This window comes from Poeciliopsis prolifica, unplaced genomic scaffold (assembly GCF_027474105.1).
Source record: "Poeciliopsis prolifica strain line A6 unplaced genomic scaffold, Auburn_PproV2 SCAFFOLD015, whole genome shotgun sequence".
Classification (NCBI taxonomy): domain Eukaryota; kingdom Metazoa; phylum Chordata; class Actinopteri; order Cyprinodontiformes; family Poeciliidae; genus Poeciliopsis; species Poeciliopsis prolifica.
In genome coordinates this window covers 6292120-6305365 of record NW_026562390.1, presented here as the reverse complement: position 1 = coordinate 6305365, position 13246 = coordinate 6292120, and the positions used below count along the sequence as shown (strand labels likewise).

Genomic DNA, 13246 nt, shown 5'->3' with positions numbered 1-13246 from the left:
AATTTCACAGCTATTTGGGCCAAGAACTAAATCGATGCTCCTCTCTTTCATTATCTATTTGATCTATTTACTCTGCAGTAAATAAATAAAGTAGACAAGTTAATCATAGGTTATGAAACCTTTAAAAACATTTGAATTAATTTAAGTGAAAAATTAAGTAAACAAAAAATAATACTGGCGTTGTAACGGGATTTCAAAACGATATTGGTGCTAACACTATAACTAAAACCCTTTCTTCAGATTAAAGTGAAAACAATTTTTTATGTATGTATTTTAAAGTTGATCTATATCTTTTCAGAATTCTCCTGGTCATTCCCAACCCAAATTAAACTTTCTTATACAATAAGCTGAAAAAAATACAAACTGACATTGAATAATGAGTATATATTTTTTAAAGTAGCCCTTTACAATCCATGAATCATACGCCAACTTCAGCAACGTGTTGTCCTACTCAGTTTTACCCTCGTCTCTTGCCGTACTCCCCCTCCTCCTAATGTCTCTCTTGCACAAACACACGTGGATTTTTACCTACGCCAGTAACCAACAACAATAACATGGCAAGCGACGGACTGACCTACGACGGCTGCAATTTCTTCAGACAGCGTCTCGTTCTGTCGACTCTCAGCGGGAAACGTGTTAAAATAAAAAATATCCGCTCCAGAGACGACGAGCCGGGGCTTCGCGGTGAGTTACAGCCCCGCTGTTAGCTCGCAGGCTAACGGGCTAGCTGCTACGCAGTTGGGAGTGTGTGTTTATAACAGGCAGCCAGAGAGGGGAAATGATGGTATTCTTATGTGAATCACATACAACTGTGGTCAATATTATTACAACCTTTCAAACAGTACTTTCAGACATATTTTTCGTCACATTTTTAACGTTATTGTATCTAAATATTAGTAAAATTTTGCATTGCTTAAATTAAAATAGCATTGCATTAAGAAATCACAAATTTGTTAGGAAAAGAAAAAAAAACTTTTTATGATGGTTACTCTGTTAAACATAACGTTGTCATATTAACCCCCCAATTGGTCGTTTACTTGGTTCTTGTTGTGCCTTTTTATGTTCATTTGTTCTAGATTTTGAAGCCAGTTTCATCAGACTTCTCGACAAAGTGACCAATGGCTCCAGAATTGAGATTAATCAAACTGGTAAGTATTAAAATACGTGCTGGTACTGATACATTTGAGACCCAATAAGATCCAGACTCTGCAAGAGTAATTCATAAATGGTGTGCAACAGACAAATAATCAGCTTTGTTCTGTTTTTGCATTCATACATCTTTATATGTCAAACATTTGCTTTTATTCTGCTCTTATTAACAAATAAAGAAATTCATGAAAGTACTATTTATGTTTTTCTGTGCAGTTTTTTGCTTGTTAAATAAATTACAAATATAATGTAAAAGTCCTCCTTCGCTGGTACTTTGTCTTCTGCAAAGTTTGCGTTTTTGCTAATAATATCTTAACTGGTTGCCGATACATTCAGTAATTTTTTTTTTTACTTTCTCTAACAGGTACTATGTTATTCTACCAGCCTGGCTTGCTGTATGGAGGCCCTGTGGAACATGACTGTAACCCCCAGCGTTCAGTAGGATACTATCTGGAGGCTTTGCTCATGCTGGCGCCTTTTATGAAAACTCCTCTTAAGGCAACATTTAAGGGCGTCACAAATGATCCCACTGACCCAACGGTATGCTTAAACATGATTGAAGGTGTTCGTACATGATATTATTAGAGCTCCTGTGCAGTATGAAAAGTAAAGTAACATGGCAGGAGTTGGTTTCTTTGTTATTCTGGTCTGGATATGTATGGAAAGCAAAGATAAACAATTAAAAATATTGGAATTTACCAATTTTATTTCTTTTACCATCATGTTTAAATGTGTATCTTTCATCTTTATGTCTTGTAGACATGTCAGCTTCTTGAAGATAAAGGAGTCCTATACCGCATCATCATATCGGATGTTATGACCTAATTGCTCTGTATCTTGTAGGTCGACTTGTTGAAGACCACAGCTCTCCCTCTAATGAAGAAGTTTGGAATTGATGGAGAGGCCTTTGAAATAAAGGTAAGGACTTTAGATATGCGTCAGCAGGAACAGGGTGGCATCTTTTGCAGGAAATGCATTTGGATGTGAACGAGTAACCTGTGCTCAGACTTTTTCTCACTCTCTTCCTGCTGCAACTCCCTCAGGTGGTGAAGAGGGGTATGGCGCCTGGCGGAGGAGGGGAAGTAGTTTTTACATGTCCTGTCCGCAAAACCATCAAGCCAGTCCAGCTGACTGAGCCGGGAAAGATCAAGAGAATCAGAGGAGTGGCGTATCCTTCTCAAGCTTATTTTACTTATTGACTTTGTATTAGTTACGGCTAAAACATGTTTACCACTACAAATTAAATACATTTGCAAAAGTTATAATGTGAGTAGTTGCCAGAAAAAATATTATTCAGGTGGTGAATTAGTTCCATTGTGTTGTATCTAAACGCAATGGTCATGATGCACGAGAGTGTTTTTCACTGCTACATTAATGTAAAACTAAGATCATTAAGGCAACAGAAATTATTTGTCTGGTGTTTGATCTTTTAATTATAATTAAAATGTCAGTTTTGGATTTGAACGATTAAAGTATAAATTTACTAAAACTTCTCCTTGTAGCTCTTTGACCTTCTACTCGCAGATATTCAGTCCGAGTTTCTCCTCAGATGGGAAACCGGATTGTGGAGTCGGCCAGGAGCGTCCTGAACCAGTTCCTCCCTGACATTTACATCTACACAGACCACATGAAAGGAACCAACTCTGGCAAGTAAGTCTCTGTTAATGCAGCTTAGCAAAATGTAATTTCTCCTTCCCTCAACCTTCAGTTATGGAGAGGTTGTAATTTGTTTTCATAACTGCAGGTCTCCAGGATTTGGTCTGACGTTGGTGGCAGAAACGCTGAACGGCTGCTTTCTCAGTGCGGAGATGTCATCCACACCACAGGGACAAGGAGACCCTGTCCTGCCTGAAGACCTTGGGAGAAATTGTGCCAAATTGCTCTTGGAAGAGGTGTACCGGGTATGATTTTTTGAATACTCTTGTATTTTCACATTGAACATGAGCCCTCAGTTATTTTAAAGTGGTTTGTCTTCAAGAAGGGAAAAGGTAAGATTCCCCGCCCCCCCAAAATTAAACATTTTACAAAGTAAACAAATTCTTTAATCTAAAAACTACATAGCTGCATGGTAGACATTCAACAATATGGATAACTTCACCAAATTTATTAGTACTTAGTTTTATAAAATATTTTTTCCAAAATAATAACTCTTCACATGGGAAGTTAAAATTCACAGTACATGTTAACCATGCTACATAGTCTACAATAGTATATTGATGTTATGATTATGCTGAATCACCAACAGTCATGTTCTGGTTCATAGTCTCAGCGCACACGGTTACAAAAAAACCTTCAGTGGACAAGCATCTCATTCCGTTGAGCATCTTTACACCCACATTCTAGGGTTGTTTACTGATTTGACTCAAAACAGGTTTCTTTGTGCTTCCTCCTATTTGTATGTAGGCACAACCTACAGGAAGAGCAGCTCTGACACATAACTTAGGGATTTTAAAAAGGAGAGAAAGCACATTCTCATAATATATGACATAATTAAAATGCAAAAATTTTGTGAAAGATTGGTCCATGCATTTACAATTTTAAGTTCTTACTTTTGCTTTTCTGTCCTGGAATTTTGAAGCTGAAAACTCTGTTTTCTAACAGAGAGTTAGCAATCTCACATATATAACAAATAAATAACAATATAATATAAACTAAACAATTATAAATAATTTTCCTCCTTTCTTACTTTGAGACAAGGAAAATACAAATTTTATTGGAAATACCAGACATACATGAGCTGAACACATTATACTCTCTTCGTGCAACATTTGCTGCCTTTGTTTACCCACATTCTCTGGTAATGACTCTGCAGATCAGCTGAGAAACTGCTTTGCAGCATCTGTGCCTCTTTTCCTAAATTTTATTATGATGGTAGCTCACAAAATGTTCTTGTATTTAGAGGAAGATTCAGTCTTGATTAACATCCATTGGCTGAACATAAGGTTTCCCAGCAGAATATTCTCCAAAGCTTTGCACTTTCTACACAATGCTGCCTATACTGTGCCTTGGTTTGATGTGAGGGGTGATGTCTGAATAGACACTCTGCAATATCCTCATGTTTAGCTTCTCTTGTGGCTGCAGTTGGAAAGGTTTAATCCTTGGTCCATGCCCGTTAGTATTAATCACCATTTAAGTTAACACACCAGTCAGAAATTGAGATATGAAGAGGAAAGAAAATACATCGTGGGTCCAGCCAGAATTTGAAAAAAACTGCCACTTGTCTGGAAAATATATGTTTTGAATGCCTTAGTTTCAAGTGCAGTATGGCATTTAGAAGATTCATGTTTTCATTGAATTTTTACACCATCATTCAAACTCTGTCAGAGTTTAACCATTTCACTTATAGGAGGCTTGCCTGAGTTTGATGATTGAAGCTGATTAGTGTTTGCTCAAAGATGCTTGAAAAACCTGGAATTCTCAACTCGAGATAAAAGAAAGAAATGTGAGGTGGAATGTCTTTCCACCTGCATGTTTGTACTGCGCTGACCACTGATGGAGATAACTTGCTTGTTAGCTGTACATGCACAAAGATCACCTCGCTTGGCGACGGGGGTGAAATAGGCAGCTTCCACCATGTGCTTACAATGAGATTCTGTGTCTTCGGCGTTCCTCCACATGGCTGCAAGACTCGGGCCTCTCTCATCGGAGCCATGTGAGTCTAGTTAGCTGGTCAGGGTAGCGCTGATTAACTCTGAAAGAGGAATATTGTTGAGGTCGCCTCTTAACTCCAAGCGACAGAAAGCAGAGCAAACCAGTTTCTCTTTGCTGCCTTCTAGAGTGGTAAGTTTGCAAATGTTTCCGTTTTGAAAAGTCTAAAGCTGTTGTAAGAAATTTACATTTTACAGTTGAATATTTTGTTTTGTGTTATTTCCACAAAAGATTAGCAAGGAAAATGAGCAACAGAGAGAATATCGGTGAAAGCTGGTGAAATTCTTATTGGAAAAGTTTGTTTTGAAATTTAAAGGAAAATTTTAAGGTTTGTATTTTAGGGGCATGCATGGGCGCCCTGCATGTTTCTGTTTGTTTTATGGTTAATGAGTACAGTCAGGTAGTAGTGGACTGTCCAAACACTGTGGACAACTTGTTTTCTAAGGCAATGTCAACACTCAACAGGAGCTGATGTAAGTGTTGCACTCTATTAGATCTCGACCTGGAAAGGTATTATTGTTTTAGATCTGATTCTTTATTACTCGGCACAATCTTTGTATGCTTTACATTTATGTTTTATTTAATCATAAAGCCAAAAACTGTGGCAGCAAGTTGCAAAGTTCGCGTTAGCAAACAAGCTTTTGGCTTTAACCTATTGCAGTCATTTCTGCTCAGCGATTAAACATTTAAAGCTGTCCTGTTGGTACCAGATTTACACATTTTAATAATGTCTCTGCCTATTTGGATGTTAGCGATATTGTTTTTGTCTCTGCATTTAAATGTTAGGGTTTTTATTTCCTGTGTCTGCTGAGGAAACGAGTCACATGTCGCTCTGAGGATTTAAGGGACTTTTCCATAAGTCACTTTCTGGAGGCTGTTGGGCTCCTGGGACATTTGACCACATCCGAAAGGCAGGCAGGGTGTGAAAGTGGCAGTTATCCATTCAAGTGTTGCATCTTGTTTCTTAGTTTGCTCTGCAGTTAGGTGCAGATGCATAACTTTCCCAGGAATTATGTATTTTTGTTCCAGTGAAAAAGGTAAGAATTTTAGCCACTATTACCTTTTTAAGCCAACAGTTAATCTTTAGCAAAAGGCTAAACATTTATTTTTGCAGTTAAACCCATCTTTCTGTCAAAATGATGGAAGTGGTGATGCATGGGTTTCAAGTTTGCTAATGAATTCAGTTAAAATTTTGGCCCTGTCGACATTGCAAATTGTGTAGTCATCCTTCCACAATGTTTTCAGTGTTGCGATTACATAATTGAATCATAATTCTGCTGACAAGCTGTCACAATGCCATTGGACTGCATGACTGGGCCAAAAATAAAAAAAGTCCTCAGGAAAAAAAAAATTGGAGTTATACTAAAAGCTGCATGGCGGCAGGACAAACGCGGTTTAGAAAATACACCAGGGTGTGTCCAGCTGTGTATGACCCTTTACTTGTGGATTGAAAATGGAAAACTTTCGCAAAGCTCTTGTTCACGCACTGTGGCATGTATTGACTTGAATGCACAGAGTGGATCATCTGTCTGATAAATGTCTCATGTGTTCCAAGATGTGGAGCAAAGGTGGGAAGACTCAGGGAAGAATTACACGTCTACCAGTAACAGGATGTTAGAAAATGAATTGCGAAAGATTTTTCTTTTTTTGTCGGAAAGCTCAGACTCTTTACAGGATACACTTTTTTCTAAATATCCCCACCTCTATGACGTACTTTGCTGTTTTTCAGTGTTAAAAAATAGCTTCTTTTTTTTTCATCCTTTTAGGGCGGCTGCGTGGATTCATCCAATCAGAGCCTGGCGCTGCTCTTGATGACCCTTGGCCAACAGGATGTGTCAAAGGTTCTGCTGGGACCCCTCTCACCATACACGTAAGCAGCTGTCATCCAGCACTTTGAAAACTTGTGTACATGAGAAGCCTCAATTTTCTGACCCTTTTACCGTGACGAAAGAATCTTCGTTCTGCAGGTAGTTACGTTTTTACTTTATCTGGTTTGGTAGCTAAACTGTAAAAATAAAAAATGTGTGTTTTTCACTGCAGTTATTGCTGTAAGTCTTTTGGGGTACGTCTCTACCAGCTTTACAAATCTAGAAGCTAACAGTTGATTTATTGTATTTTGCAGATTCAAGGGAGTGTTTCTCTTATCAGTTTTTAAGTCTTGCCACAGATTCTCAGTTGGATTTAGGTCTGGACTTTGACTGGGCCATTCTGACATAAAAAAACATGCATGTATTTACCATTTTGTCATAGCTCTGGCTCTTAATTTTATTGTTGTCTTGCTGGAAAGTAAAAGCTCTGCCCTTTAATTCTGTAGCAGCTTCTAACAGTTTTCTTGGAGAATTGCTCTGCATTTATTTCTGTCCATCTTCCCATCAACACTGAGCAGTTTGGCTGAACCTGCTGAAGAGCAGCACAGCATGATGTTGCCATCATATATAATTGTCTCCCACTTTATAGTTGTGAAGCACTGCAATATTGGTGTTTCACATAAATTTGTAGTAAAATATATTAGTTTGTGGTCATAGTGTGACAACATGGGGAACGTGTTCAAGGGGTATTAATACTTTTCCAACATCTTTTTAATCTTAACATATATGACTGACTTAATATTTAAAGAGTGATCTGTAAAGTCTTATGTTTCAAAATTAAGTTTAAATTTATATATAAGTCAATAAAAATTAGTTTACATGAGAGGATTGAATTAAAGCAGAGTTCAAAGTGAATTCCTCTTCCAGTCTTCATAAAGAGCGAATTATGAACTGTCCATTTTCAGCTATCATGGTACCGGTGCTGTGTTCCTCTCAAGTACAGTACTATGATAACTGAAGATTGGCAGTGCCATCACAAAACACTCTGCTTTTTACTCAGGTAAGGTTGAAAACTGATTGTAAAGGTATCATTTTTATTTTCTGAGAATGCTTTTGCTTGTTTCAATGTTTAGTTCTAAAACGTTGGATGTAATACACAAGAAGTAATGATGCAATTGTTTAGGGCTCCGCTGAAAAACAAAACTATCTTCTGTTTTTCCTCCAGGATCGAGTTCCTGAGGCACATCAGAGATTTCTTCCAGATTATGTTCAAGATCGAAGTCCAGAAGCCTTTAGACGATGAACGGAAAGGTGGAGATAAAGTTCTGATGACCTGTGTTGGGGTCGGCTATAGTAATATCAACAAAACTGTTAAATAAAATCTATTTTATATACATGTTGACTTGTGAGTTTGTTTTATTTTTCCTCAGCCTAAAACCTTATTGGATTATTTTTATTTCTATAAACAAAGGAATGGAGTGTTTTTCTGATGAGGAAATAAGGCACTCATATGAAAATGTTACCGCAGTACAGTAACAGTACATTATCAACAAAAGTGTCACTTACAGGTATACAACTCGGAAAACCATATTTTTGAAAGCATTACTTGATTATTTCTATTCATGTGGGTTTTGAACAATCGGATTGATCAGTTATTAGGCCTTCAATTGGTTATTGATCATCCCTGCTCCTCCAGGTTGTGTTTGAGGACATGGGAGAAGTCAGCCGTCTTGGCCACACAGCTTCTTGAGAGTTTCTCCATAACTACCGGACACTTCCGACTGGAAAAAAGACATAAAATGAGGACTGAATTTAATCATCATTGGAAATGCAATAATAAAATAGATCTAAGCTGTAGCACTGATAAGAGGGATCCAGCCGATATACTGACCTCTAAACGGCTGTAGAGGGTATATCCAAACAGCTTCTTGTATTCTTCTTTAATATCCATTAAATCGGTCTCAGAGCGGCTGACCAGGATCCTTGTCAGCGTGGACTCTGTGGTTCCTGCTCCCTAAACAGAGCATGACATTGATCATTGTTTTTTGAGAAATCTGATCAAATTGATTTGGTCTCATTTGCTCTTCAGTGATAGCTTTGCTTTACATGTGCAGATTCACTATTCTTTTGTTCTCTGCTTTAGAAACCAGTCACTCTGCTGATGCAGCAACAGTAAAACGTTCCTTTTTACTGGCTTAACATTCCTTTCCACACCAGCAACGAGAGCAGGCTGATACGGCACAAAAGCAAAAATAATCAAAAAGTATCAGGTAGCCGTTTGTTTCTAGATTAAGCACCGATTTTACCTTCATGGCTTTGAAAAGCCTCTCGGCGAAGTACGCAGGGGCATTCTTCACACACTTCACTGTTTAGAAAATAGGTTGGGGTTAATATTAAAAGTTCCCAGTAGATGAAGACGGCTTGTATTTCTGCTGTAAAAACTGTTCCTCACCAACAGCAACCAGGAGTTCCTCCAGATCTCCAGACATTTCGCTCTCAATGCTTTCCTGCAGCGTCTTCTTGCTAATATTCTTATACTCAATCAGAACTGTCAGAAAAGAAAAAAAAGACTTATTTTTTGTTCTTTTTCATGGCAGGAATTGGTTTTAAAAAGATTTAAATTCAGAAGATCAACTTGCTGTTGCTAGTACAGTCAGTTTTTACCAATTCCAGTTTAATAAATCAGCATGAGATTGCTTTTCGACATCAAACAATACATCCAATAATATACATTCCTCCGCACGATGAGTATAAAAACATTTCAAGTGGACAGTCACAGTTTGCAAATGTTTGCACGTACTGAGAAGGAATAACAGGCAAACCCACTTTGTCGAAGGTGAGGAACACTCCTGTGACACAGGATGTCGATAAACTTGCCCTCATCAGTTCCCCACTTCTTTTCTCCCGCCTCATACAGAACCTGTTGGAAACAAATATGGCCATGTAATGTTAAGGCTCCTCGTGTTTTTGTGGTTGCATAATTGTCAGCGAATTACAAATTTGTTCAAACTGAAAGTGTTACCTTTGCATCTGCTTTGGCTTTAGCTGTGTCCACATTGGTGCTCTCATCTCTCTTTCCCTGTGAAAGTGAACAGATAAGCATTACATTTTATTTAAAAAAAAAAATAATGTAAAAAAAAAAAAATCTAAATATGATTTAATATACTTAAAAATTAAACAGTTCAGATAAACATAACTTAAAGCTTGACAAGTTTTCTACTACATCTGCAAATATAAATGGGAATATTTTTCTCTGAATTTAACCTTAAGACAAGTCAAATTTTCAACAGTTGCTTCAGATTATTAAAACGCTTTCCAAGAATTCAGCATCTGGACAGTTTGGATAAATGTAAATTCTTGGAATATCTTTGGAATGATGATGACGTCCCGCCTAGTAGATGAATGTGCAGCTGCAGGGAGTGGTGCATTGTTGCATGCTGTCAGTTCACCTCAGCCAAGATGAGCAGCGCTTTGCCGTAATCCCCAGATACCTCCGACTTTAGATCGTGACTCATCACTCTTCCGGTTTCTGGAATAAAACGGCACAATCTGCTAAAGATTGTGAACTTTTTTACAATCATTTTGCAATATAAACAAACTGAACTACTTTCAGATTTTTGTTTTGAAGTGACCTACCTTTGAGGTACACATCAGTCATGGCTTTAATCTGCTTGTTGGATCTGGAAGCAAAGATTTCTGTCAGGGTGCTCTCAGTGGTCCCTGAACCCTAAATGTAAAAACACAAAATAAAACCACAAGTAATAAAGTTCTGTTTTGAACAAAATGTACAATAAATCATCAGTAATGTCAAGATTTACATGCTTTTTGTTGGGGTTTTTTTGCAATTCAAAGACTGAAAATTGTTTTTATAATGGCTTATTTTTAAAAACTTGTAACTAAACACTTGTTCTGGACACTGACTAGAAAAAAGTTGAAAATCCACACTCAGGCACCTGTTATTCTGCATATTAATAATAAGTCTCACCTTTATTGCTTTCATGACTTCATGACAGTCATAGACAGCAGGAGGCGTAACCAAAGCCACCAACAAGTCCTCGAAGTCTCCGTGGGTGTCGCCCTCGATGTCAGCCACTAATGTCTAGTGCAAGGACATAAGAAACTTAGCGTGTTTATCTATTAAAAGACAATATTTGTGTACATTTTGATGTCAGAGCTACAATCTTAGAGCCTTTTTTTATGATTTTAAGTGATAAAGCCACAGAAAACAGTTGCATACGAGTGAAGTGTTTGGACCTTCTTTTTTTTTTTTTTTTTTGCAGAATACAAAGACATGCCGTACTTTTCAGATTCATTAGAAAACATGACAATAGGTACTTGTCATTTTCTGTTCACTTCAGAGTTGTGTGCCAATTTGTGATTCTCCCATAAAATAAACAAATTACAAGGGGTAAAAATGCTTTTTCAAGGCTCTCTTCATTCACCCTTCCAGTGGCTTTCTGATAAGCTGTGTCGATAAGCTGACGCTGGGCATTGCTTCTTTGGGTCAGCACATCAATCAAGGTCTTTTCTGTTGTACCTGTAATGATTAAAAGAACAACAACACCTAAATAGCTCACTTTCTGCAGACATGTGCAGCATTTTCTTTCACCTTTGTTTTAGGTTTAATTTGGACAGATCACGTGTCTAATCTTTGAATTATTACAGGGGTGTTTAAAATATTTTGTTGCTCTATGGAGCTTGTAATATTCAGAAAATAAGCTGATCATTTATCAGCTCACCAAGGCCTTCTATTGCTTTTCTCAGGGCAGCAACATCATCTTCTGGCTTAAAATTAGCCTTGTCCTTCACAGTTCCTCTTGCAGTAGACTAGAAAACACCAAATTACAAGTAATTATACATAATACAAAATTCATTTGACAATAAAGCAAAAAGTTGCCTGTTTAGGTATAAAGAGAGACCGCTTAAAATAAATGTATAAAGGTTGCATCGATGGTTATTCATACAAAACATTGTGTGAACATAACAGATTTATCTCTTATATTTTCTCGGAGAAGTACATCTTATGTAGGTCTTTAATTCATTACAACAATATATCATTTTCTCCATAAATACAATCTGCAGGATCAAATAAATAGAAAAGCTGGTTTAACTTACAGCTACAGTCAATGAGGAGGGAGAGTCTAAAAGCAGCTCCAGATCACCCTGCACCACACATGAGCAAATGTAGATTTTCTTTTTTGAAAATATGCCAAATTAAACTATTACAGGCATTGTTGAAAAACTCACCCAAGCAGACATTTTTTTTTTCTGGTTGTAGCTTGAAATGCTTAAATCTAATTAAAAAAAAAGAGCAAACATATCAGCACCAACATCCCCTCATCCTTTCTTCTGCTATAACTCCTTTATACGCTCATTTCCCTCATTTTCTTTATGCATGTTTAATCCATCGTGTATCATCATTACTCCCAATTTCTGTTTCGTGGACCGGGCGTTCGCGTGTCCACGAAGAGAATCGCAGGAAATAAAGTCTGGAACGTCGATGGCTCCATAGTAGGAAACGAGCTCTTAGCGCAACAAAACAGAGCATGCAGCACTGGGAAACAAATAACAACATTTGAGTAAGTTACAAAAAGATCAAAGGCTTGGAGGCTTTCTTACCTGATGGAAAAGATGAGCTAAAAGAAAGGGGGGTTTTACAGAGAAGACAGGCTGCCACCACACCTTTTTGAGAAGTTGTGAAAGGGGAACGCCTGTAACTGGCTGAATCACGAAACTCCTCCTCCATTGTGCAAATCAACTAAACAAATTCGGTTTAGTTGATTTGCACAACTATCTTCGTGGCCCTTTTCTGCAGAAGAGGATTAGGGCCACTGAGAAAAATAATAAAACAGTTCTGATTTTTTTCTTCTTCTCCGAATTCTGAGATTAAAGTCAGAACTGTTTTATTTTTAGTTTTTTTCCCCCCAGTGGCCATAATCCTCGTCCGTATAGAGCTGTGTAATTTTCACCATCTACTTTTGAAACCGAGATGTTTTTTTTTATACTGATGTTGTATGGAACTCAAACACAGCCAAAATGTGTACAACTTATGGGTACAGTTGATCAACAGCGACATCTGACGGCAGACTATTGACACAGCTGACTGGACAGTAAAATAAGCAACGGGACTTGACCATCATAATGTTCATTGGACACAAACGCTGAGATTTTTTCAGTCCAGTTTATCGGTGTGTTATCATTAGAGCTACTCCAGCACTGGTAAAACGTCAGCTATCATCCCTGGCCATGTCAGCCACCGAGTCACCCGAGGAGTGACGACGAGGCGGCGTGTGAGGATATCACGTTTTACCACGGGCAAAGACTTTGGGGGGCGGCGGAAAGGGGTCGGGGAGATTTAACTTCTCAGTCGTTATGTCACCAACCACTGTACAAAGTAAACTTTTGTACAAATAAAACACTGACTTTTCATCATTACGGAAACCGTTCCATTAATATTTTTTCTGGGTCCAAAAATGCTGTTTATATTGGTCACACAGTTGAGCACTATTAGCCGGTGTTGGCTCCACCGCCAGATTAGAAATGAGGCGAACCCCACTTGCTGTACTTGTAGGCGTGCGTAGTGTTAAGATATTCCCAAAGTGTGGTCTTACAGGGAATTTTTGCATGTTTTTTTTTAATGA

General features: G+C 37.8%; 2 protein-coding genes across 2 annotated transcripts; one reads left to right on the top strand and one right to left on the bottom strand.

Moving 5' to 3' along the window:
- The first annotated feature begins 486 nt into the window (after nucleotides 1-486).
- On the top strand, nucleotides 487-8001 carry rcl1 (RNA terminal phosphate cyclase-like 1). Its single transcript, XM_055040146.1, has 9 exons — nucleotides 487-684; nucleotides 1077-1148; nucleotides 1514-1689; nucleotides 1993-2067; nucleotides 2193-2317; nucleotides 2674-2799; nucleotides 2894-3050; nucleotides 6564-6667; nucleotides 7831-8001. Exons 1-9 carry the CDS (start codon nucleotides 555-557, stop codon nucleotides 7982-7984), a joined length of 1119 nt encoding a protein of 372 aa, XP_054896121.1. The 5' UTR covers nucleotides 487-554; the 3' UTR covers nucleotides 7985-8001.
- Nucleotides 8002-8003: 2 nt separating this feature from the next.
- anxa3b (annexin A3b) lies at nucleotides 8004-12521 on the bottom strand. The gene is made up of 14 exons (XM_055040145.1): nucleotides 12225-12521; nucleotides 11853-11899; nucleotides 11721-11768; nucleotides 11345-11432; nucleotides 11048-11142; nucleotides 10591-10704; nucleotides 10242-10332; nucleotides 10055-10134; nucleotides 9628-9684; nucleotides 9432-9525; nucleotides 9058-9153; nucleotides 8912-8970; nucleotides 8497-8619; nucleotides 8004-8386 (listed from the first exon to the last, which is right to left on the bottom strand). Exons 1-14 carry the CDS (start codon nucleotides 12349-12351, stop codon nucleotides 8327-8329), a joined length of 1179 nt encoding a protein of 392 aa, XP_054896120.1. The 5' UTR covers nucleotides 12352-12521; the 3' UTR covers nucleotides 8004-8326.
- Nucleotides 12522-13246: the final 725 nt, after the last annotated feature.

What these genes read in the sequence shown, in the direction of transcription:
- anxa3b (XM_055040145.1), bottom strand. Translation starts at nt 12,351, where the DNA reads ATGGAGGAGGAGTTTCGTGATTCAGCCAGTTACAGGCGTTCCCCTTTC. An exon ending in AAAAAAAAATGTCTGCTTGG is followed by an intron (nt 11,769 to 11,852) that starts GTGAGTTTTTCA and finishes TGTGTGGTGCAG; the next exon opens with GGTGATCTGGAGCTGCTTTT. An exon ending in GGAACTCCTGGTTGCTGTTG is followed by an intron (nt 8,971 to 9,057) that starts GTGAGGAACAGT and finishes TTTTCTAAACAG; the next exon opens with TGAAGTGTGTGAAGAATGCC.
- rcl1 (XM_055040146.1), top strand. Translation starts at nt 555, where the DNA reads ATGGCAAGCGACGGACTGACCTACGACGGCTGCAATTTCTTCAGACAG. An exon ending in CGACGAGCCGGGGCTTCGCG is followed by an intron (nt 685 to 1,076) that starts GTGAGTTACAGC and finishes CATTTGTTCTAG; the next exon opens with ATTTTGAAGCCAGTTTCATC. An exon ending in GGACCCCTCTCACCATACAC is followed by an intron (nt 6,668 to 7,830) that starts GTAAGCAGCTGT and finishes TTTTTCCTCCAG; the next exon opens with GATCGAGTTCCTGAGGCACA.